Source organism: Oryctolagus cuniculus, chromosome 6, assembly GCF_964237555.1.
Source record: "Oryctolagus cuniculus chromosome 6, mOryCun1.1, whole genome shotgun sequence".
NCBI classification, from domain to species: domain Eukaryota; kingdom Metazoa; phylum Chordata; class Mammalia; order Lagomorpha; family Leporidae; genus Oryctolagus; species Oryctolagus cuniculus.
The window spans coordinates 72,084,609-72,108,267 of NC_091437.1; the positions used below are offsets into that span (position 1 = coordinate 72,084,609).

Below are 23,659 nucleotides of genomic sequence, written 5' to 3' on the forward strand. Positions count from 1 at the left end.
CTCTAGTCTGGGAGAGCTCCTATACTGTATTTCATTTTTAATTTCTGATGCCCATGCTTCATCCCAGGAGTTCTTTTTTGTTCTCTGATGATTTTCCTCAGTCACAATTCTTGTTTCACGGACATAATATCTCATCTCTTTGAAGCTTCTTCCTCTTCTACTTCCTCCTCACTGAATGTTCTCTGCAGAGTTGCCTTTTCCCTGCAGAATGGGGTTTCTGGAACCTCTGTGCGCAGGCCTGCTTTCACATTTAAGAACTGACTGAGGTGCTGTGCACTGGGCAGGGTTCGCACACCTGAAGGTCTCTGTGAGTCATCAGGCTGCAGTGATGACCGAGTCTTTATTTGCTCTAAGGCTGATCAGAATATCCTGACACTGTGTCAAGGGTGAACACCTAACTGATGGCACTCCAGACACCAAACAGGAGAAAGGGCTATGAGGCTGTGCCCTGCTCCTGTGAGGGTCTCCATACACCCAGCCAAGCTCAGATCTTTACCCACAGAGAACCCTGCCACCAGGTTTCTCCCCGCAGCAGTAGCACCAGGCCTCAGAGACAGAGGGCCCTGGTAGGGAGACTGACTTCTCATAGTCCTTCCTGCCCCAGCCTGTCTTGCATACTCCGCTCTGCACAGTGCTGCCAGGCCCCAGCACAGCCCTCTTGGACTCAGAAATCTGTCACGTTTGTCCTTGTGCTTTATGGCTTGTGTTACTCTTGAAGTTTTGTGGGTTTTTTTCCAAATATTTTAAGATTATTTTGTCGTTTTTTGAACCCCATTTTGTCATTTTAGAGGGATTTGGGGAAGGAATAGATGATATATATAGATTTTTGTTCATCATTTTCACCAGAAGTCTGAATGGTTTAAAAGCTCAAAATGCTAAATTTCCTGAGTGTTGTACGTCTACTACAATTTTATTTCTAACTTTCAAAAATATAAATCCAGGGAATGCCATTGTGCCCCAGCCAGATAAGCCACTGCTTGCAACATGGACATTCATATAGGAGTGCCAGTTCATGTCCCAACTGCTCCGCTTTCAATCCAGGTCCCTGTTAACAAATCCAGGAAAAAAGCAGAAGATGGCCCACGTGCTTAGGCCCCTATTATCCACATGGGAGACCTGGATAGAGATCCTGACTCCTGGCTCTGACATGATCCAGCTCTGGTTATTGAGGGCATCTGCAGAGGGAACCAACAGATGGAAAATCTCCCTGTCTCTCTGTCATTTGGTCATTCAAATAAATAATTATTTCCCAAAAAAGGGAAAAAACAACGAATTCCTAGTGTTCCATTTCATAAAATAGTCTACAACAGACAAGTACCCCAGAGTAAAAGTTCAACTTAGTAGGTAGTTACATTCTCTCTCTTTAAATGGCCACACCAACAGGTAGCTGTTTCTGACTATCCACAGAACATTTCAAAATCCCAGAAGTTCAATAAACCAAAGAAAACTAGGTATTATTAAATACAGTTAAACATTGGCCTCCAAGGAGTCAACATGAGGGGCAAAGGGGAAAACAGCAGGAGGCACACAGGAAATGACGACACAGCAGGAGGCTGTGAGAGCTGAGCACAGAAAAGCTCACCAGATGTGGCAGAGCAGCGCATGGCTGGTGAAAAGCCAAAGACAGCCCTGGGTCTCAGGATGGTGTGCAAGTTTCAACACAGCAACTTGGCAAAAGCCCATACTCTAAATGTTATCCCTTATGATAGGCATAAAGATTTGGGAGGCATGACGGAATAGAAAAAATAATGCTCCAGGAGCCAGTGCTGTGGCGCAGCAGGTAAAGCCCTGGCCTGAAGTGCCTGCATCCCATATGGGCGCTGGTTCGAGACCCGGCTGCTCACTTCCAATCCAGCTCTCTGCTATGGCCTCGGAAAGCAGTAGAAGATGGCCCAAGTCCTTAGGCCCCTGCACCTGTGTGAGAGACCTGGAAGAAGCTCCTGGCTCCTGCCTTCAGATAGGCACAGCCCGGCCATTGCGGACAATTGGGGAGTGAACCAGCAGATGAAGACCTCTCTCTCTCTCTCTATGCCTCTCCTCTCTCTGTGTAACTCTGACTTTCAAATAAATAAATAAATCTTTAAAAAAAAAAAGAAGAAAAAATAATGCTCCAATACCCGGTAAACCCAGTAACATTCACTTACTGATAAAAACTATTTTGCTTTTTTTTCTTTTGAAACATTAGAAAAGTTTTTAATCTTCCCAGAAGAAATCTTGTTTTGTGTTAATCAAATATTTCAGGGATATGGCAATGACTTATAAACATTATATTTAAAATATTTCATGGGGCCAGCGCTGTGGCGCAGCAGGTTAACGCCCTGGCCTGAAGCTCCGGCATCCCATATGGGCGCTGGATTGCCACAGAGCTGCTCTACTTCTGATCCAGCTCTCTGCTATGGCCTGGGAAAGTAGTGGAAGAAAGCCCAAGTCCTTGGGCCCCTGCTCCATGTGGGAGACCTGGAAGAAGCTCCTGGCTCCGGATCGGCACAGCTCCGGCTGTTGTGGCCACCTGGGGAGTGAACCAGCAGATGGAAGACCTCTGTCTCTTTATCTCTCTGTCTCTCCTCTTTGTGTAACTCTTTCAAATAAATAAATCTTTAAAAAATAAATAAAATATTTCATTACCATTTTGGGATTGTCCACTGATGACTTCATGAGCTCCAGCACAGCAAGATCGAGACTTTTCAGCAATTCAGTGTTGATGGTTTCTGAGAACACACTATAGAAATACTCTCCACGGGAGAAGCAGCTACTGCTGCTTCTCGAGGAGCTGCCCAGCGATGGCATGGACAGCACTGCCGTGTCCAGAAGAAGACTCACAAGGCGCTCACACTGTGAAAAGAAAGAGAAGCAGCATGGCAGGGGGAACAGGCTCATCCTTATATGACACAGAAAATCACACAAGACCCAAATGAGCCTGGTGGGGGAAGCAGAGGCTGAGTTTCACAGTGCACATGCTTGCTAGCCTCCATTTCCTAGGTTTCGTTTTGGGAGAGCAACTGCCCTGGCTGGCATTTCTTCTGAATTCACAGAACTTCTTGTTGCTTTTGCTTTGAGGACAGAATCTAGTAAAAGCAAGTGTTTTCAGAGAACTCAAATATGCTATTGTCTGCACTAAATGGTAAGGGGCCAAGTGTTTGGCTACAGAAGATAATGGGGGACTGGCGTGAAGGCACAATCTGCAGATCTCAGCCCTGAAAGGCTCAAAGAACCACAGAGACTTTTCTTGGTGGTGCTTCTGGAACTACCCTCCAAAGGCCTGCCAAGCCACCCATTTCAAGAAGCACCAAGGCCAAGAGATGGACCATGTGCCAACACAGGTCAGCTTTACAATCACAAAATGTTCTCTGCCTGAAGCTGTTTGTAAACAAAGGAGGGAAGACAAAACCTCAGTTAAAGATGAATGTGGTTCTATTTTGTTCATTAAAAAAGAAAAAAATGCCAGGGCCAGTGCCATGTCTCAGTGGGTTAATGCCCCAGCTTGCAGTGCCAACATCCCATATGGGTGCCAGTTTGAGTCTTGCTGCTCCACTTCCAATCCAGCTCTCTGCTATGGCTTGGGAACACAGTGGAGGATGGTGGAAGTGCTTGAGACCCTTCACCAGTGTGGTAAACCCAGAAGAAGCTCCTGGCTCTTGGCTTTGGATTGGTTCAGCTCCAGCCATTTCAGCCATTTGGGGAGTGAACCATTGGATGGAAGATTTCTCTGTCTCTACCTCTCTCTACAACTCTTTCAAATAAATAAAATAGATCTTTAAAAAAAAAAAAAAAGTAAAAAAGTGTTAACACATTAACACATTGTTTTATAAAGAAAGCTTGTGTGAACCAATGCCAGTACTTGTCCAGCTAAGACTTCACCCAACTACATGCCGCTATTTCTAGAGACACGATGTGAGCTGTGCTCATACATTTTCATCATCAGGGTAGTAGAGCCTGTAGATGTTTCTCTTACCTGTCCTCCAAAAGAAAAGGCCAACTCCAGAAATCCAATGGCCAGTCGCTTACAGCTGGGGTCTAGTGAAGGTAGACCCTGCCTGTCACCTCCAGATGTGATGCTATTGTACACCAGGGAAAGAAGTCTTGTGCCAATAGAATGCTGCAGGTCTGTAGCCTAAAATAAAATCAACGCTGAAATACTGGCAAAAAGTATTTTACAGAAAAACACAATTCCACACCTCTCAGTAATTAAAATATCATTCTGAGCTAACACTGACAATTTCCTTCCAGCTTTCAGGACAACTTTAATTCAACACTGCCTTCTAAGCCACCCGTTTCAATTTTTCTTTTACATAGCCACACCAGAAAGGCACAGTAAACAGTTAGGCTTTCAGATTTTTCAGAGGCTGCTCTTGAAACATCCAAATGTGTCTTTTTATTTCATGTGCCTCTTACATTTACTCTCATATTTACATCCCAGATAATAGCTATGTGTCTAGAGCAAAGGTTTCTACAATTTCCACCTCAGCACTCTCTGTACACAAAGGATATATAACAAAGAAGATACATAGGCTAGTTACCTTAATAGTCAAAAGAAATGTAAAAACAAAGTGGCAGCGATTACCTGAGATGGCAGAACGACGTCCAAGAACCCAGCTCTGTGAAGCTGTTTGTAGGCAGACACGACAGAAGCCAGCCTGCTCCTCTGCAAGTGAGCATCCAGACTGCACAAGTCAGCTGAACAAAGCTCCTCAAGGCTGGCATGCAGGGAAAGCAAAAGGGAAATTCAGGAAGTTAAGATCCTGTCACATTATCAGGACACACTGAAAAAAAAAAACCCATGTGTTCTCACAAATTTGCTAAGTACCCAGCATTCAAACTCACTACCGTGATCCTAGAAAGTATGGCACACACTTACCCAATGTGGAGACCAAACATGGTGCAACCTAATAAGATAACAGAATTGGAATGATGTGTGTGTGGCACCAGCGTTGTGATGCAGTAGGTTAAGGCCACCACATCCGAGGCTTCTTTTCTTTTTAGTCTAGGTGCAGGGAAGGCATTTGCTAAATATGCAATTTCCAAACAGCGGGTGAGCGCCTGTGTCCTGAGCACTGCACTGATGAGCTCCTTTCCTGGAGGAAATGGGAGCTTCAACAGCCATGCACACAGCTACCAGGAGCACTGCAAGGCGCTGAGCCCTGGAATTAAGTTCCACAACGTGCCGCGGAGCGCAACCGCATGCCCACCTCTGTGCTGTCATTTTTTCCTTCAGGTGGGTCTCCAGGACGTCTCTGTATGGGGACTGCTTCAGTGCTTTCATCAGGTTCACACACACACTGGGAAGATGGTCCATAACCTGGACGTCGCCGACGTGGAACCCTACACTCACGGGCTCACAGAGCGTTTGCACCAGGAGCTGCATCAGAGCTGCGTTGCACAAGTCCTTCTCCAGGAGCTGTAGAGACAAAGCTTGTTGTGGGCATGAAAACACATCTGTGATTCTGTCGGTTATGGTTTCCAAAGTGTAAGGCCATTGAGGTGAGGAGTTTTCTCTGACCACACAGAGGTTGGGAAGCTTTCGCTGTCAAGTCCTGTGGAGGCCGCACAATCTCCACTGAGTCTCCTAGCCCATCATAGTGTGAAAGTAGCCATGGGAACCAGGTACACAGATGGGCAGGTGTGGTTCCAGTGAACTATTATTTACAAGAGTAGGTGGCAAATGGGGATTTCCCGGACCACAGCTCCCCAGCCCCTGGTTTACAGCATGCCTCGTATACAGCACAGACTAGAGCAGGGCCTCGTATACAGCAGGCACTTAGTACGAGGGTACTTCAAAAAGGTCACAGGAAAATGGAATTTAATAAGCTTATTTCAATGTAAAAATAAAATATGAAATCTATACACATTTTTGTGAAATTTCTGAAGTACCATCATGCATACACTGAAAGGGCTGCATGGAATTTGTTGAAAAAGTACCACAGATAGGCTGGCGCCATGGCTCACTAGGCTAATCCTCCACCTGCGGCGCTGGCACCTGGGTTCTAGTCCCAGTTGGGGTGCTGGATTCTGTCCCGGTAGCTCCTCTTCCAGCCCAGCTCTCTGCTGTGGCCCAGGAAGGCAGTGGAGGATGGCCCAAGTGCTTGGGCCCTGCACTCACATGGGAGACCAGGAGGAAGCACCTGGCTCCTGGCTTCGGATCGGCACAGCACACTGGCCGCAGCACACTGGCCGTGGCGGCCACTTGGGGGGTGAACCAACAGAAGAAAGACGTTTTTCTCTCTCTCTCTCACTGTCTAACTCTGCCTGTCCAAAAAAGAACTATCACAGATATATTCACAAATATATTAATGAGTGTCACAGTATGAAATGTAGCATCCAATAAAACATTTGGAAAAAACTATTTTGTATTTTTAGTCACACAAGGAAAATCCAAAGGATATGCAGTTTTATTACTGGTAAAACAGATTATACATCAAAGTTTTATTATTTTCAAAAACAAATTATAAGTAATTAATACACTTAAAAATTTCTAAGAGGGTAGACGTTAAATGTTCTCACCATTCAAAAAGGTCAGGTATATGAGGTAATAGATCTGTTAATTATCCTGCTCCAGCCATTCCACGATGTATACATATGTGAAACCATCATGTTATACATCAAAAACAAATAATTTTTATTTGTCAATTAAAATAAATAAGAATACCTTGGACGGCGCCGCAGCTCACTAGGCTAATCCTCCACCTGCAGCACCAGCACCCCGGGTTCTAGTCCCGGTTGCTCCTCTTCTAGTCCAGCTCTCTGCTGTGGCCCGGGTAGGCAGTGGAGGATGGCCCAAGTCCTTGGGCCCTGCACCCGCATGGGAGACCAGGATAAGCACCTGGCTCCTGGCTTCGGATCAGCGCAGCGCGCCGGCCGTAGCAGTCATTACAGGAGTGAACCAACGGAAGGAAGACGTTTCTCTCTGTCTCTCTCTCACTGTCTAACTCTGCCTGTTAAAAAAATTTAATTAAAAAAACAAAAAAAGAATACCTATTCTGGTTATGGAAATACGTAGAAAAGCCCAAATCGAGAGGGAGCAGGAAATGGGAGGGCTGCGGGTGAGAGGGAAGTTATGGGGGGAAAAAGCCACTGTAATCCAAAAGCTGTACATTGGAAATTTGTATTTATTAAATAAAAGTTTTAAAAAAAAGCCCAAATCACATCTTAATAGGAACTTTCCTAACAGGAACTTTTAAAATATTTGTCCTCTACCAAATACTGCCCTCACATTGATAGCACAGCAAGAGCACTCATACCTTCCACCCTTCTGGATAGGTGCTGAGCAGAGTTGTGGTAAACTCCATAGTCCGGACCACGACTGTGCATTTGCTGTAGTTGTACCTTTCCTGCTCTTGCGGGCTGGGTCTGTCACTTGCTGTCCCAGTGCCAAAGCACTTTTCTGCTGCTGTGATATCATGCATAGCAAGGCTCTCTAAAAAGAAAGCCAGCGACTTCAAAAGTGAAGATTGAGCTTCAGTACCTAGAAATAATTAGATTAAAATATTAGCAGAGATATTCCCCAGTTTATGAGAGTTCCACATCCAACATTCAACTTTACAAAGGTGCGAGTCTGCTAAGCATTTAGAAGAAATTGTGCTTGGAGGGGCCGGCATTCTGAGGCCCCTAACTGTGAGGGGTGAGGCCACCACCTGCAGTGCCGGCATCCCATATGGGCACCAGTTTGAGTCCTGGCTGCTGTACTTTGGATCCAGCTCTCTGCTATGGCCTGGGAAAGCAATAGAAGATGGCCCAGGACCTTGGGCCCCTGCACACAAATGGGAGACCCGGAAGAAGCTCTTGGCTCTTGGCTTTGGACCGGCCCAGCTCCGGCCATTGTGGCAATCTGTGAAGTGAACCAATGGATGAAGATCTCTCTCTCTCACTTTGCCTCTAACTCTGCCTTTCAAAGAAAATTAATAAATCTTTTAGAGAGAGAGAGACAGACAGACACTGTGAGGCCATTAAAAAAAAATGTGCTTGGAATGCTAAATCTGGATCTCGGCCAGCGCCGTGGCTCAACAGGCTAATCCTCCGCCTAGCGGAGCTGGCACACCGGGTTCTAGTCCTGGTCAGGGTGCCGGATTCTGTCCTGGTTGCCCCTCTTCCAGGCCAGCTCTCTGCTGTGGCCCGGGAGGGCAGTGGAGGATGGCCCAAGTGCTTGGGCCCTGCACCCATGGGAGACCAGGAGAAGCACCTAGCTCCTGCCTTCGGATCAGCGCAGTGCGCCGGCCGCAGCGCGCTGGCCGCGGCGGCCATTGGAGGGTGAACCAACAGCAAAAGGAAGACCTTTCTCTCTGTCTGTCTCTCTCACTGTCCACTCTGCCTGTCAAAAAAAAAAAAAAAAAAAAAAAAATCTGGATCTCTCCCAGGCTAGGACTTTGTGTCTGATCCTTCCTAAGAGGCTGGGCAGTGGCAGTGAGCATGGCTCCAAGTCACCCAGCAATCATAACAGGGAGCAACCCACTATGCTGCCAAGCTGGGAAGTGTGGTAGGGTCAGGGGGAGTCAGTACATTTTCAAATTAGGATATTTTCTTGTTTTTTTAAGATTTATTTATTTGAAAGCCAGAATTACAGATAGGCAGGGGGACAGAGACAGAGAGGTCTTCCATCCGCTGGTTCACTCTCCAGATGGCCACAAGGGCCAGAGCTGTGCTGATCTGAAGCCAGGAGTCAGGAGTCTCTTCTGGGTCTCCCACACAAGTACAGGGGCCCAAGGACTTGGGCCATCTTCCACTGTTTCCCAGGCCATAGCAGAAAGATGGATCAGAAATGGAGCAGCTGGGACTCGAATCGGTGCCCAGGGATGCTGGCACTGCAGGTGGTGGCTTTACCCGCTATACCACAGTGCCGCTGCCCCCAGGATATTAATTTTTTTTTATTTGACAGATAGAGTTAGACAGTGAGAAAGAAACAGAGAGAAAGGTCTTCCTTCTATTGGTTCACCCCCCAAATGGCTGCTACGGTCGGAACTACGCCGATCAGAAGCCAGGAGCCAGGTGCTTCCTCCTGGTCACCCATGCGGTGCAGGGCCCAAACACTTGGGCCATCCTCCACTGCCTTCCCGGGCCACAGCAGAGAGAAGAAACCAGGACTAGAACCCGGCGCCCATACAGGATGCTGGCGCTGCAGGCGGAGGATTAACCAAGTGAGCCATGGCGCCAGCACCCCCCAGGATATTTTTAACTCATGACAAGTCCATCAGATATAACCCAGCCTAAGTTGAAGAACATCTGGATAAGCTTCCTCCTGACTCCACTAAGATTAATGTAGAATTCCTTTTTAAAGTATAGGTGTGATATGCTTTCCAGACCAACGAAAGCTGAATACAGTAAATTATTGCTTCTCACTTCAAAATCTTTTCTTTTTTTAATAATTGAAGCTTCCTCTTTTTTTTTTTAAAGAATTATTTTATTATTTATCTGAAAGACAGCGTTATAGAGAGAGGTAGAGCCAGAGAGAGAGAGAGGACTTTCATTTCACTGGTTCACTCCCCAAATGACTATAATGGCCAGAGTCGAGCTGATCTGAATCCAGGAGCCAGGAGCCTCCTCCTGGTCTTCCACGTGGGTGCAGGGGCCCAATGACTTGGCCATCTTCTACTGCTTTCCTAGGCCATGGCAGAGCTGGATCGGAAAAGGAGCAGCCGGACCTCGAACCAGTGCCCGTGTAGGATGCTGGTGCTGCAGGCTGGGGCTTTAATCCACTGCGCCACAGTGCTGGCCCCTCACTTCAAAATTTCAAAAGTAATACAGCCAAAAGCTCAGCTTTAGACTCACAATCAGAATGTATCTATGAAAGGTCAGATCATGACTTACAAATACCACTTGTGAGAAAATAAACTAACAGGCACTTTAAAGGCAAGTCAAACCAACAGCTTTAAAAAATATGAATGCCAGTTTCTACCAAATGTTTAAAATGTAACATATCTTTGATCTAGCACTGAAATTTAAATCTAATGAAATAATAGAATTGAAATTATATGTTTATGGTACAGCAGGTTAAGACTCTTCCTGTGACATCAGCATCCAGTTCGAGTCCTGGTGGCTCCACTTCTAATCTAGCACTCTGCAAATGGTCCTGGGAAAGCAGTGGAAGATGACCCAAGTGCTTGGGCCCCTGGCACCCACACAGGAAACCTGGATGGAGATCTGGGCTCCTGGCTTTGGCTATGGCTGTCACAACTTTTTGGGGAGTGAACTAATAGATGGAAGATCTTTTTCTCCCTCTCTGATTTTTTTTTAAGATTTATTTATTATTTGGAAGGCAGAGTTAATGAGAGAGAAAGAGGGAGAGAGACAGAGATGGAGAGACAGAGAGAGATCTTCCATCCACTAGTTCACTCCCCAGATGGCCACAACCACCAGCACTGGGCCAATCCCAAGTTAGGAGTCAAGAGTTTCATCTGGGTCTCCCATGTGGGTACAGAGGCCCAAGCACTTGGACCATCTTCTGCTGCTTTCCCAGGTGCATTAGCAGGAAGCTGGATTAGAAGTGGAGCAGCCAGGACATGGAATGCCTGTACTACAAGTGGTAACTTCATCCACTACACCACAGCACCAGCCCCTCCCCATCTCTTTCTGTTAACTCTGTTTCAGACAAATAAATAAATCTTTAAAAAACTCTTTCAAATAAATAAATAAATCTTAAAAAAATGTGTTTGTAAGAATGTTTTCTTTACTACTTTTATTAATAATGAAAAAAATAAGGCCATCCTAAGAGTCCTTCAAAGGGGCAATATACAGATTTTGACAGTCATCTTCAAACATGCATGGATGCTCACTGGTCATCTTAGGGAATCAGTCTTCAGATCAATTCCCAGCTGGGCTTTATCACAGAAATCCCTCCATCTGAAGATGCCATTGGGCTAGTGGTCCTCTCCCACATCTCACAACTTTCTCCCACCTAACTGACTCCCTGCTCACCCTCCTGAACCCCTGGCTCATCCAAGGGTGGAAAGGGCCTTCAGAGCCCCAAAGCAGCAATCTGAAATACAGTGTGCATGTTGGAAGACTGAATAAGGGAAATGCCTGAGTCAGAAATCTTCTGAGGGTTTACAATTTTTTGTTTTGAACAAAGTATAAAGAAAATTAATAAAATGGTCAATTGATTAACTGCTTTTAAAAAAGTAAGAATGATGACAATGCACTATGTAATCAAAGGACTGAGAGATCATATATTAAGAATTGGGTTTGCAAACATCAAAATATTTAAGTGAAAGACAACAAAGGACACATTCCAACAAAATATATAGGGAATGTGGAGAATGTGCAGTTTAGAACTATCAAATATGGCACTTATTTTTGTAAACAAGTCCTTTTTTTGTACTAAAATGTACACAAACAGTATTTTTTTTTTTTTTTTGGACAGGCAGAGTGGACAGTGAGAGAGAGACAGAGTTTTCCTTTTCCATTGGTTCACCCCTCAATGGCTGCTGCGGCCGGTGTACCGCGCTGATCCAAAGCCAGGAGCCAGGTGCTTCTCCTGGTCTCCCATGGGATGCGGGGCCCAAGGACTTGGGCCATCCTCCACTGCACTCCCAGGCCACAGCAGAGAGCTGGACTGGAAGAGGAGAAACCAGGACAGAATCCGGCGCCCCAACCAGGACTAGAACCCGGTGTGCCAGAGCCACAGGCGGAGGATTAGCCTATTGAGCCGCGGTGCTGGCCACACAAACAGTATTTTAACCATATAATTTTACTTCTTGTACTTAAGTATCAAAATTTTTATATTTATGGTGCTGTGATTTTAATAAATGTAGTTCACACTAATAACTGAATGATAACATAGAAAAAAAATTTTTTTAAATGCAGACCCTTCTGTTTGGAAGATGTGAATAGAGTTTTAGGGATAAAAATACAATACTGGAGCCAGCACACCAGCATCCCATATGGGTGCCAGTTCATGTCCCAGGTGCTCTACTTACAATCCAGTTCCCTGCTAACAGCCTGTGAAAAGCAACAGAAGATGGCCCAAGTGTTTGGGCCCCTGTCACCCACATGGGAAACCAAGATGAAGCTCCTGGCTTCAATCTGGCCCAGACCTGGCCATTACAGCCATCTGAGGAATGAACCAGCAAATGGAAGATCTCGCTCCCTTTCTCTCTGTGTGAAACTTTGACTTTCAAAATAAACAAATAAATCTTTAAAAAAAAAAACTTTAGGATAAAACAATGTGGGAGGTAGGGTACTGAACTGAAATAACATTTCAATATTACTCCGTAACCTTCCAAATTACTTTGCAAGTCTTGCAACAAAATTTTTGCATTTTAAAGCAGATAGCAATGGAATAAATTGGCTTCAGTATTTATGGTCCACTGAATACATTTAAAAATTTATTCATTTATTCATTTGGAAAACAGAGTGACATAGAGAGATATCTTCCACCCACTGGTTCACTTCCCAAATGCCTGCAACAGCCAGGACTTGGTTAGGCTGAAGCCAGGAGCCAGGAACTCCACCCAACAGGGACTCAAATACTTGAGTCATCATCTGCTACTTCACAGGGCATTAACAGGAAGCTGGATTGGAAGCAGAGGAGCTAAGACTTGAACCAGCGCTCCAACATGGGACACTGTTGTCATTGTAACCCAGCTTAACTCACTGTACCACAAAGCCCACCTCCTGAATAAACTTTTAAAAAATTAATATCAATAGTCTTATTAAAATATTATTCTCTTCCCCTCTCTGTATTTCAAATTTTAAAAATGAAAATAAATATATTGGAAAAAATGGGGGGGGTAGCACAGCAATAAAAACTCATATCCATGAGAGAGGGCTTGGTTCAACCCTGACTAATCTGCTTCTGATTCAGCTGCCTGCTTATGTGTACCCTGTGAGACAAGCAGGTCATGGCCCACATACTTAGGTCCCTGCTACCCACATGGGAAAGCAGGATTGAGTTCAGGATGCTGGATTCAGCCTGGCCCAGCTCTGGCTATTGCAGGCACATGAGGAGTGAACAGCAAATGGAAGATCTCTCTCCTTCTGTTTCTCTATGTATCTTTCTGCCTCTCAAATTTGAAAAAATAAAAATAAATACATCACAGAATATCAACATTTAGAACACATTAGAAATTATCTAAAGGTATGAAGAAAATTTTGACAACAAGTGAAAGACACATTATTTTAATGTTCCCCTCCCTCAAGGGAATAAAACAGCTTGAAGACTACTCAATTATAATACATCTACATAATTTGGTAATATGTAATCATTTAAACAAGTTCAAGCTTTACTGGCATAGAAATATGTAAATATTGGGGCCAGCGCTATGGTGTAGTGGGTAGAGCTGCCGCCTGTGGTGCCAACATCCTATGTGGGCGCTGGTTCGAATCCTGGCTTCTCCATTTCTGATCCCGCACTCCGCTGTGGCCTGGAAAAGCAGTAGAAGATGGCCCAAGTCCTTGGGCCCCTGCACCCTCGTGGGGGACCCAGAAGAAGCTCCTGGCTCCTGGCTTCGGATCAGCACAGTTTCAGCCATCGCAGCAAACTAGAGAGTGAACCAATGGATGGAAGACCTCTCTCCCTCTCTCTCTCTCTCTCTCTCTCTCTCTGCCTCTCTTTCTCCTTCTCTCTCTGTGTAACTCTTTCAAGTAAATAAATAAATCTTTAAAAAATATATGTAAATGTGTTCAGTTTCTTCATAAAAAGCAAGTTATAGTAAACAACACATAAGGATTCCACTAAGTAAAACATCAGGATAAAAATACATATAATAATTTTATATGTATACAAAAAGTTTAGGAGACTAACAGTAAGTGATTATTAGTTTTATCACCAGGGAATACAATCAGGGAAGGTTTTACATGTTTTACTTTCCAGGCTTTTATTGTATTTTTTGAAAGATTTATTTTATTTATTTGAAAGAATTAGAGAGAGAGGCCGGCACCATGGCTCACTTGGCTAATCCTCTGCCTGTGGCGCTGGCACCCCAGGTTCTAGTACCAGGTGGGGCGCCGGATTTTGTCCCCGTTGCTCCTCTTCCAGTCCAGCTTTCTGCTGTGGCCTGGGAAGGCAGTAGAGGATGGCCCAAGTGCTTGGGCCCTGCACCCTCATGGGAGACCAGGAGGAAGCACCTGGCTCCTGGCTTCAGATCGGCGCAGCACGCTGGCCGTACCAGCCACTTGGGGGGTGAACCAACAGAAAAAGGAAGATCTTTCTGTCTCTCTCTCTCTCTGTCAAAAAAATAAAAAAAGAATTAGAGAGAGAGACATCAATATTCCATCCACTGGTTCACTCCTGAATTGGCCACAATGGCCAGGGCTGGGCCAGACCAAAGTCAGGTGCCAGGAGCTTCTTCCATTTCTCCCATGTGGGTGCAAGGGCCCAAGTACTTGGACCATCTTCTGTTGCTTTCCAAGGTACATTAGCAGGGAGCTGTATCAAAAGTGGAGCAGGGGTCAGCGCTGTGGCATAGCACTTAAAGCCACTGCCTGCAGTGCTGGCATCCCATATGGGCACTGGTTCAAGTCCCACCTGCTCCACTTCCAATCCAGCTCTCTGCTATGACCTGGGAAAGCAGTGGAAAGTGGTCCAAGTCATTGGGCTCCTGCACCCATGTGGAAGACCAGGAAGCTCCTGGCTCTTGGCTTCGGATCAGCACAACTCCAGCCATTGCAGCCAACTAGGGAGTGAACCAGCCTCTGAAAGACTTCTCTCTCTCTCTCTTCTCTCACAGCTCCGGCCATTGTGGCCAACTGAGGAGTGAACCAGCAGTTGGAAGACTTTTTCTCTTTCTCTCTCTCTGCTCCTCCTCTCTCTATGTAACTCTCTCAAATAAATAAATAAATCTTTAAAAAAAAGAAAAAAGAAAGTAGAGTAGCCAAGACTGGAACTGATGCCCCCATGGGATGCTGGTGTCACAGGTGGTGGCCACAACACTGGCCCCTAGATTTTTTTGTTTATGTTTTCAAAATGAAGACAGAGATCATGTAAAATAAGAAATCTAAGGTACAATTCATGGCCGGCGCCGCGGCTCACTAGGCTAATCCTCCGCCTAGCGGCGCCGGCACACCGGGTTCTAGTCCCGGTTGGGGCGCCGGATTCTGTCCCGGTTGCCCCTCTTCCAGGCCAGCCCTCTGCTGTGGCCCGGGAGTGCAGTGGAGGATGGCCCAGGTGCTTGGGCCCTGCACCCCATGGGAGACCAGGAAAAGCACCTGGTTCCTGGCTCCTGCCATCGGATCAGCGCGGTGCGCCGGCCGCAGCGCGCCGGCCGCGGCGGCCATTGGAGGGTGAACCAACGGCAAAGGAAGACCTTTCTCTCTGTCTCTCTCTCTCACTGTCCACTCTGCCTGTCAAAAAAAAAAAAAAAAAATAAGGTACAATTCATAACTTAACAGACAAATTGGTAGAATTTTCACTTTCTGACCTGTCCTTCTACATAGCATCTTACGCTAGTGAATCAACCTTCCTTAGGACTGTGTAAGACAGTCCTGGGGATGGGTGTCATGGTGCAGTGGCTAAGCTGCTGCTTAGATACCAGCTGCTCTGCTTCCAATCCAGCTCTCTGCTAATGTGCCTAGAAAGAGTAGATCCTGGCCCAGGCACCTGGGTCCCTGATACCCACATGGAAAACCTGGTTGCTGGGGAGTGATCACTCTCTCTACCTCTCCATCTCTGTCACTTTGCCTTTCAAATAAATACATCTTCAACACAAACAACTGTTCCTGAGCCTCAGCACATATGTGCATGCCTACCACATGCATGCCTACCACATATATACTCACTAAACACTCCCTATCAGGGCTAGCTTCTACTGTCCTCAAGCCAAGAATACAAGGTGCTTCCCTCTCCAATTCCCATAACTTGGATTTTATCTCTGACAGAAGTGAAGAGAGAATGAGGGCTCCTTTATAAACCATCACCACTTTGCACCAGAGCAGATGCTCTTAGTTAAAACTTATCTCCATGTCTCCTTCCTGAGCACTACCTCCCACCTGTTCAACTCTCCATCTACCAAGGTGTCTGCACTGATGGAGCCACCCGGAACTCACAGGTTCTCTACCTTGCATCCCAGCCTCTGTAAACACTATCACCATATGGGAATAAAAAAACTTAAGGAATCTGAAAATGTGAGAAATCCAGACTGGAATAAACATAGGGCCAACATTTAAGACACCAAGTTAGGATAAGTCTGCATCCCATTAGAGTAGCTGGGTTTGAGTCCCGCCTCTACTTCTGACTCCAGCTTCCTGCTTTCAGGACCTGGATTGAGTTCGTGGCTCCTGGCTTCAGCCTGGCTCAGCCCCAGCCATTTCAAACATTTGGCGAGAGAAACAGCAAATGAAAGTTCTTCTCGCCATCTCAGTTTGTCTCTGTCTCCCAGTCTCTCAAATAAATAAGTAAAAATTTAAAAAATAAAGATCACAGAGCCTCTGTCAGGATGAGCTCTTGTAGCATGCCCCATGCAAGTTACCACCTCCAGGGGTTATTTTTCAAGAGATCATCAGAAGCCAACGGACAGGGCCAAAAGGAATCAGAAGCTCTGGACAGGTGTGTGGAGACTCAGTGGTATCAAGGTTAAACAAGGTTGCAGGGCACTCATCTCACAGCACAGCACAGCAGAAGTCTGACCGCTGTGATTGACACACAGCGAGCCACCTTCCCAGAATGAATCCACACAGAATCAGCCATGCTAACTGGGGTGAGGTTGACCTACCCAGGACATCCAGCGCTTCAATAGTCCTCTCCTGGATGAACGTGTTGTAGCACTCGAGCGCGGCCAGCAGCAGGCCCAGCCACTGCAGCGTTGTGCGCAGGCTGAAGGGCCCCTGCAGGTGGAAGAGGGTGGGCTGAGCAAGGATGCCCGCCGGCCGGTCACCACTACTACCACCCCCTTCAAACGTGTTTATGAGAAAAGAGGTCTCTTCTTTCTTCATAAGATCTTTCAGCCATAATGAAGGGGATTTGTTGCCTTAAGAAAGAAACAAAATTAAAACGCACATATAAATCACTTCCACATGGTTAACTGTTTTAATTCAACCTCTGCATCTAGTTAAAACAACCAAATGAGATGGGATAATATTTTTTATTTTATTACAGCACACATAACTTGTTTCAACAAGGTATCGCCACCAAAGTCACTCTCTTGGGCTTCTTTGAACATTTTAAAAACAACTGAACACCACTTGGAATAGCTATAAATGAACACCCTTTTCAAGTCAAAAAGGAAAGCTGTGACTGCTGGGCTCCTAGGCTGGCTCTGCCACCTCCCAGCCAGGGGCTGGGCCTCTCTGTGGCTCAGTTTGCTCATCTGCAAATGAGAACCGTATCAATCTCTGGCTCTTAGGTTACCTTATATGAACTAGTTATTGTTTGAATACATGCTTAGAACAGAACTGCCAGACAGTATGTGCAGTGCATATTGAGTCAAATTACCCACCTTTCAAAGAATATTTTTGGGGCCGGCGATGTGGCATAGCAGGTAAAGCTGCCACCTGTGATGCCAGCATCTCATATAGCACCAGTCTGTGTCCCCACTGCTCCATTTCCTATCCAGCTCCCTGTTAATGGGTTGGGAAAAGCAGCAGAAGATAGCCCAAGTACTTGCTACCCTTGTGGTAGACTCAAAGAAACTCCTGGATCCTGGCTTTAGCCTGGCCCTGCCTTGGCTGATGTAGCCATTTAGGGAATGAACTAGTGAATGGAATCCCTCTCTTTTCTCTGTCTTTCCCTCTCTGTAGCTATTTCAAATAAGTCTTTAAAAAGCAGGGGTGGGGGGTGGGGGTGTGAAGTACATAAAATTGCATCCTGTATACTCTGAAAAAACCATATCACTCTAACAAAGTTAGAGAAGAAGTCAAAACAGTCATCTATTTCTGATGTGTTACAAGGAGAACACTTCACACACTAGCATTGTGGCACAGCGCGCCCACAATGCCAACATCCCATGTAGGTGCTGGTTCACGTCCCAGATGTTCCACTTCCAATACAGCTCCCTGCTAATGTCCTTGGAAAGCAGTGGAGTACTGCCCAAATGTTTGGGCCCCTACCATTCATGTGGGAGACCTGGAGGAAGTTCCTGACTTGGGCACCCACGGGATGCCAGCACTGCAGAAGGCAACTTTACCCACTATGCCACAGCAACAGTTCCAAAATAAACATCTTTTAATTTCATTTTCCATAAACTTTTTGAAGCACTCTCATTTAATATTATTATATTACAGGATAACAAAACTTGGAACTACCAAGAAGTCATTTTTCCTCTTGTTCCATGAAGACCTATCCAGATAGCAGACCCCACCCCATGTTCTGCCCTGCAGTGAGCTCCTTCCTGACTCAACAGGCATGCACAGCCACAAGCAGCACTTCTGGCTCTGGGTTGGTGCCCAGTGCACATGAAAGAGGAAGTCAACACCAGTTCCATTCCAAGACACAGCTTCCTCCACACACATCAAAGCCACCAAACCCTGACTTGGCGTCAGCGGAGAAAGTAGAACATTTATTCCTGAGAAATCCAGCTATTATTTCAAGCAGCTTAATGATTTAGTGAATAATTACCCAAAAGCTTCACTGCTTTCCTTTAATAGCACAATGATCTGAGATCATTCCTAATAGCACAATGATCTGAGATCATTCCAATTTAAGATTCTAGCAGTTTCATATTAATTATACATTGAGACAGACTGCGTTACTTCATTAACTGTTAATATTCTGAATTCTGATTAAATATTATATTGACTACAGTGGTCACCCAACTCTTCTTTATTTCTTTTAAAGAGAATAGGAAAGAAGCAAAGTGGTATGAAATTAAAAAGATATGGGGAAATTCTGGCCAGCGCCACAGCTCACTAGGCTAATCCTCCACCTAGCGGCGCCAGCACACTGGGTTCTAGTCCCAGTCGGGGCGCCAGACTCCGTCCTGGTTGCCCCTCTTCCAGGCCAGCTCTCTGCTGTGGGCCGGGAAGGCAGTGGAGGATGGCCCAATTGGTTGGGCCCTGCATCCCATGGGAGACCAGGAGAAGCACCTGGCTCCTGCCTCCAGATCAGCGTGGTGTGCCGGCCGTGGCGGCCATTGGAGGGTGAACCAATGGCAAAAGGAAGACCTTTCTCTCTGTCTCTGTCTCTGTCTCTCACTATCCACTCTGCCTGTCAAAAAAAAAAAAAAAAAAAAAAAGATATGGGGAAATTCTAAATCTACTTTTCTATCATTTGACTAATACCAAAGTAGCATTTTTTTATTTCTTTCTATAAATCTTTGAGAAATGCAGTCATAACATCATGTCATACAAACCTGAAATGATTACTGAACATAATTATGTTTTGTGTTTATTAGAAACATATTACTTGTAATACTCATTTAAATAAGAGAAGGATCACATTTTTAATAAATCTGTGTGTCCATACTACTAGCAACAGCAAAACTCATTTTATTTTATAGGATGTAAGAATCAGCATACCTGGCAATAAAGGAACAAATTTATAAAAGAGTTCTATGGACTTGTGTCGGCATTCAGTCTGAGGCCTCCCACAACGGGCTAACAGCCACTTGACCAGATCCGATAAACACAGTGATGCTGAAGGTGGGAATCCTCTACAGGGAGAAAACATACTGCTGTCACTAACGTGCTTTGAAGTCAATGCTTGGCTATCCCAGAATCTAGAAACAACTCATCAATTTGACCACACTGACACATGTACAGACCTCATTAAAGGGCATTCAACTCATGTTTTATCATTAGGACACAATCAGCCATCAAAGAGTAAATGGGCTCCACAGGCTGATGACCTTCATTTTTATTTTTATCCGGGAAAAATTTAAAAGCATTTCTTAATGGAACAGCACACCAAGTATTTTCATGCATCCTTTTTAATTTGTTTAAAAATAAATAAATAAATAAGGATTCAAGATCTAAAACAGCACTTCTCAGAGTGTGCCCCCAGCTTCACCCGTGAACTTGTTGTAAATGCAAGTTCTCTGACCCCACCCCAGACTTGACAGAGAAATCCTGAGGTGCAGGCTGGCCCAGCAATCTGTTTTAACAAGGTCTCCAGCAAATTATAATAGGTGTTAAAGTCTGAAACCAACAATATATAGAGATGTCATAATGGTAGAATCTGAAAGAATCAAATTTAAAACAGGAAAAATATAAACGTCCAGTCCACATGGTACTATGCCTGTCCAGAGCACTGGCCACCAGTACAAGTACCTGCCGAGATTCCCGAGCGGCTGATGCATGGCACCACACCCTGTCTGAGAATGAGACACAAGGGGATGGAAATGACAGCAATGGCTGGAACCCACTGGCTGATACCCAGCCTTGGCTCTTGGCAACTTTGTTTCACAATTCTATTTTCCATGAGTGTCAAAATCCTACCGTTTCACCATTCAATGATTATATTTCAAAATTTACTGCATAACAATTCATGTACATGCTAGTAAAACAATTCAACATCAATTTGTATTCAAAATTAGTGCAAGTAAAATAAAGTGCTTGTTACAAAACTAATGTTAAATTTGTATCTATTACTCCAACTAAGAACACATACTTTATACCTTAAACCAAGTATTTTCAAGCATAAAGCTTTTGCTTTAGAAAATAGACTCTCCTACTACTTCTACACATTCTTTATTTAAAAAACTAATTCCTTATACTTGCACACATCCATCCCACGTTGCCCTTCATAAGCTGAGAATCAGTTTTAGTTTTACGTTAGGAAACGAAAAGAAAAAGGAAGCAATAACACCCACCGTGGCAACCGCCGTTTTTTTGGTTTGTTTAAAGAAACGCATTTCTTCTCGATGATGCGGCTTAGGTGGTCAATGGCATCACAACACTGTTGAACTGTACCTGTTCTCAAGTACAAAGAAGACATAGAACTGACTACAATGAATAAATTAGAATTATTAATTTGTTGGCCTAATTTTTTTAATTAAAAAGATAGTTTTACTATAGGTTTAAAATAATTTTACCTTTCAGAATATAAAATTTAATAAATGATTTACACAGCATGTTCAAAACTGAAACCCATATTTAAGACTGCAACATAGTTTGACACACACATGTACACACCTGCACACACAGAGTAATACCACATGTAATCAGCACCACGCACCAGACAAGCACAGCCTTACTTAAAGGATCTGACATGCAGGGGACCTTGTAGATATTCCAAGACCCACATACCAGGCCACAGCCTGTGTGACCTCTTTTTCTTGCAAGTGACAAACTACATGATAGTTTAATAATACGTCCACTGTGGATAGAGAACAGAAATAAGATGGCAAACCACCCACAGAAATCAAATTATTTAGGAAAGGAGCCTTATACAACTTATTTTAACTTTTCTCACCAAGAAAAGGCTTCCTTCTATGCTTTTTAAATATGGCAGTGATTTTAGCGTAGAGTTTCACTTGTTTAGGAAAATTTACCTATATGGGAAATGAAGATAAACAAGGCAAATTCAAGATATTTTATGGCAAGGACTGAGTTAAAAGCCTTTTGCCAAGATCTCTGTGAGTGAGATCTCAGTGGAAAAAACAGGTCTTCAAAGAAGGAGGTACCTTTCTCTGAAGGGAGGAGAGAACCTCCACTTTGACTATGACCTTGTCTAAACAAGATAAGAGTCGGAGAACTCAAGGGGCTTCCATAGCCTTGGAAACTCATGACTGGAGCATAGGGGGATTGCTGATGCCATAGACAGGAGTGTCAATTGGTAAAGTCAACAACAGGAGTCACTGTGCACTTACTCCTCATGTAGGATCTCTGTCCTTAATGTGCTGTGCATTGAGATTTAATGCTATAACGAGTACTCAAACAGTGTATTTCACTTTGTGTTTCTATGGGGGTGCAAACTGTTGAAATCTTTACTTAATGCATACTAAACTGATCCTCTGCAAAAAAAAAAAAAAAAAAAAAAAAAAAAAAAGAAAAGAAACTATCAACTCCCAACTTGACTCTCACTGGGATTAAACATGACAATAGGTCTGATCTGATTTCATCATCATTTAAAAAAAATCATCTATTATTTTTCACTTTATGTTTCTGTGTGGGAGCAAACTGTTGAAATCCTTACTTAAGGTATACTAAGCTGATCTTCTGTATATTAAGATAATCGAAAATGAATCTTGATGTGAATGGAAGGGGAGAGGGAGTGGGAAAGGGGAGGGTTGTGGGTGGGAGGGACGGTATGGGGGGGAAGCCATAGTAATCCATTATTCGTACTTTGGAAACTTATATTCATTAAATAAAAGTTAAAAAAAAAAAAAACACATAATAAAAAGTAAAAAAAAAAAAAAAAAAAAAAAAGCCTTTTGCCAGGGCTGGTGCTGTGGCATAGCACTTAAGCTGCAGCCTGTGATGCTGGTATGCCATATGGTTGCCAGTTCATGTCCCAGCTGCTCCACTTCCTATCTACCTCCCTGCTAATGTGTCTGGGAAATCAGCAGATGACCCAAGTACGTGGGTCCCTGCACCCACATGGGGACCTGGATGAAGCTCCTAGCTCCTGGTTTCAGCCTGGTCCAGCCCTGACCTTTGCCATTTGGGGAGTGAACCAGCAGGCAGAAGAACTGTCTCCCTTTCTAGGCCTTTCAAATAAATAAATCTTAAAAAAAAGAAGAAGAAGAAGGAAGGAAGGAAGGAAGGAGGAGCATCACGATTTAAAAAAAAAAGCCTTTTGCCTACACTAAGAACATCACAGCAGAGGATCAGGGCCTCTGACCTCCCAGAGTCAGGCAGGAGTGGCTGCCAGGGGTACTTGGTGAGTCTTAGAGGATAAAGGAAGGAGAAAACCTTCACAAGCTGGAGTTTGGGCACTGAGGAGTGTATCTCCCCTTCATATTTGCCAGGTTTATGGGAGATACAAAAAAGAGAAAACAACTCCCCGTGACAGAATCATGTTAAGACCTGTGAAGCAAACAGATTTGGGAAGCAAACAGAAGGCTTGGGGGAGACAAACCTAAGGATTTCTCGTCTGCGTGAGCTAAGGCCAGACTTTCCATATATATCACCAAGGCTTCAAACACAAACTGTTCTACCAGGGACTCTTCTTCCCTGCAAAACAAACAGCAATAAACTTACCCAAGAGAATCATAAAGCAGAGGGCATACAGCAAACAGTAATGGTGTTAAAGAATGCACACATTAATTAAATTTGCTTTTTCTTTTTTAAAAAAAAGGCTCCAATACTTGTCAAAGAAGACTACTTCCCATAACAAACTAAGACAAATGCACAAACCAAAAAGAGGCAGCACCAGCTTTTTCTCTATGTACACAACCTCCCCCTCACTCTCCCATCCCTGGGGTAGTAGACAGCACCTAACCTTCGAACCGATTCTCTGACCACACAGCTCATTAAAATTCAGTGCAGGGAAAAAAAATAGATGATACCATATCCACAGTCTTCCAAAATAAAGGAATTCTAAAAGCTCTCAACCTGTCTAAAAGCAAGTCAACATCAATAGTAAGTTCTAAGCCTTTTATAGGCATACCCCCTACATGCAAATAATCTGATCAACGACATCTATGGACCATGTATTTATATAGAAACTTACAGTGGCGCCAAGCACCAGTGCCAAGAACTAAGCTGCAGAAGTGAGCTCACTAGAAAATATGTTCCTTACTGAAACAGGACATCCAATGGTTAAGAGCAAAACAACGGGTATATACAATAATTCTCACAGGAGATCTTAGATAACTAAGAAAAAAGAATTCCAGTTGAGTCTTCTGTCCCCATGTTGCTA

General features: G+C 44.4%; 1 protein-coding gene across 7 annotated transcripts in view; it reads right to left on the reverse strand.

Annotated features, from left to right (window-relative positions):
- PRKDC (protein kinase, DNA-activated, catalytic subunit) overlaps nucleotides 1-23,659 on the reverse strand; it is a 177,660-nt gene that overhangs the window by 107,314 nt on the left and 46,687 nt on the right. For all 7 annotated transcript variants that reach the window (XR_011389983.1, XM_070076562.1, XM_070076561.1 and 4 more), the window contains 9 exons: nucleotides 22,877-22,971; nucleotides 20,667-20,766; nucleotides 19,375-19,508; nucleotides 16,635-16,889; nucleotides 7,236-7,459; nucleotides 5,187-5,395; nucleotides 4,562-4,694; nucleotides 3,953-4,111; nucleotides 2,626-2,832 (listed from right to left, as the gene is read on the reverse strand). Coding sequence is in view for 6 of the 7 variants with exons in the window: in XM_070076562.1 (XP_069932663.1) it covers nucleotides 2,626-2,832; nucleotides 3,953-4,111; nucleotides 4,562-4,694; nucleotides 5,187-5,395; nucleotides 7,236-7,459; nucleotides 16,635-16,889; nucleotides 19,375-19,508; nucleotides 20,667-20,766; nucleotides 22,877-22,971 (1,516 nt within the window). In the remaining variant the exon portion in view is untranslated. The remainder of the gene's footprint in view (nucleotides 1-2,625; nucleotides 2,833-3,952; nucleotides 4,112-4,561; nucleotides 4,695-5,186; nucleotides 5,396-7,235; nucleotides 7,460-16,634; nucleotides 16,890-19,374; nucleotides 19,509-20,666; nucleotides 20,767-22,876; nucleotides 22,972-23,659) is intronic.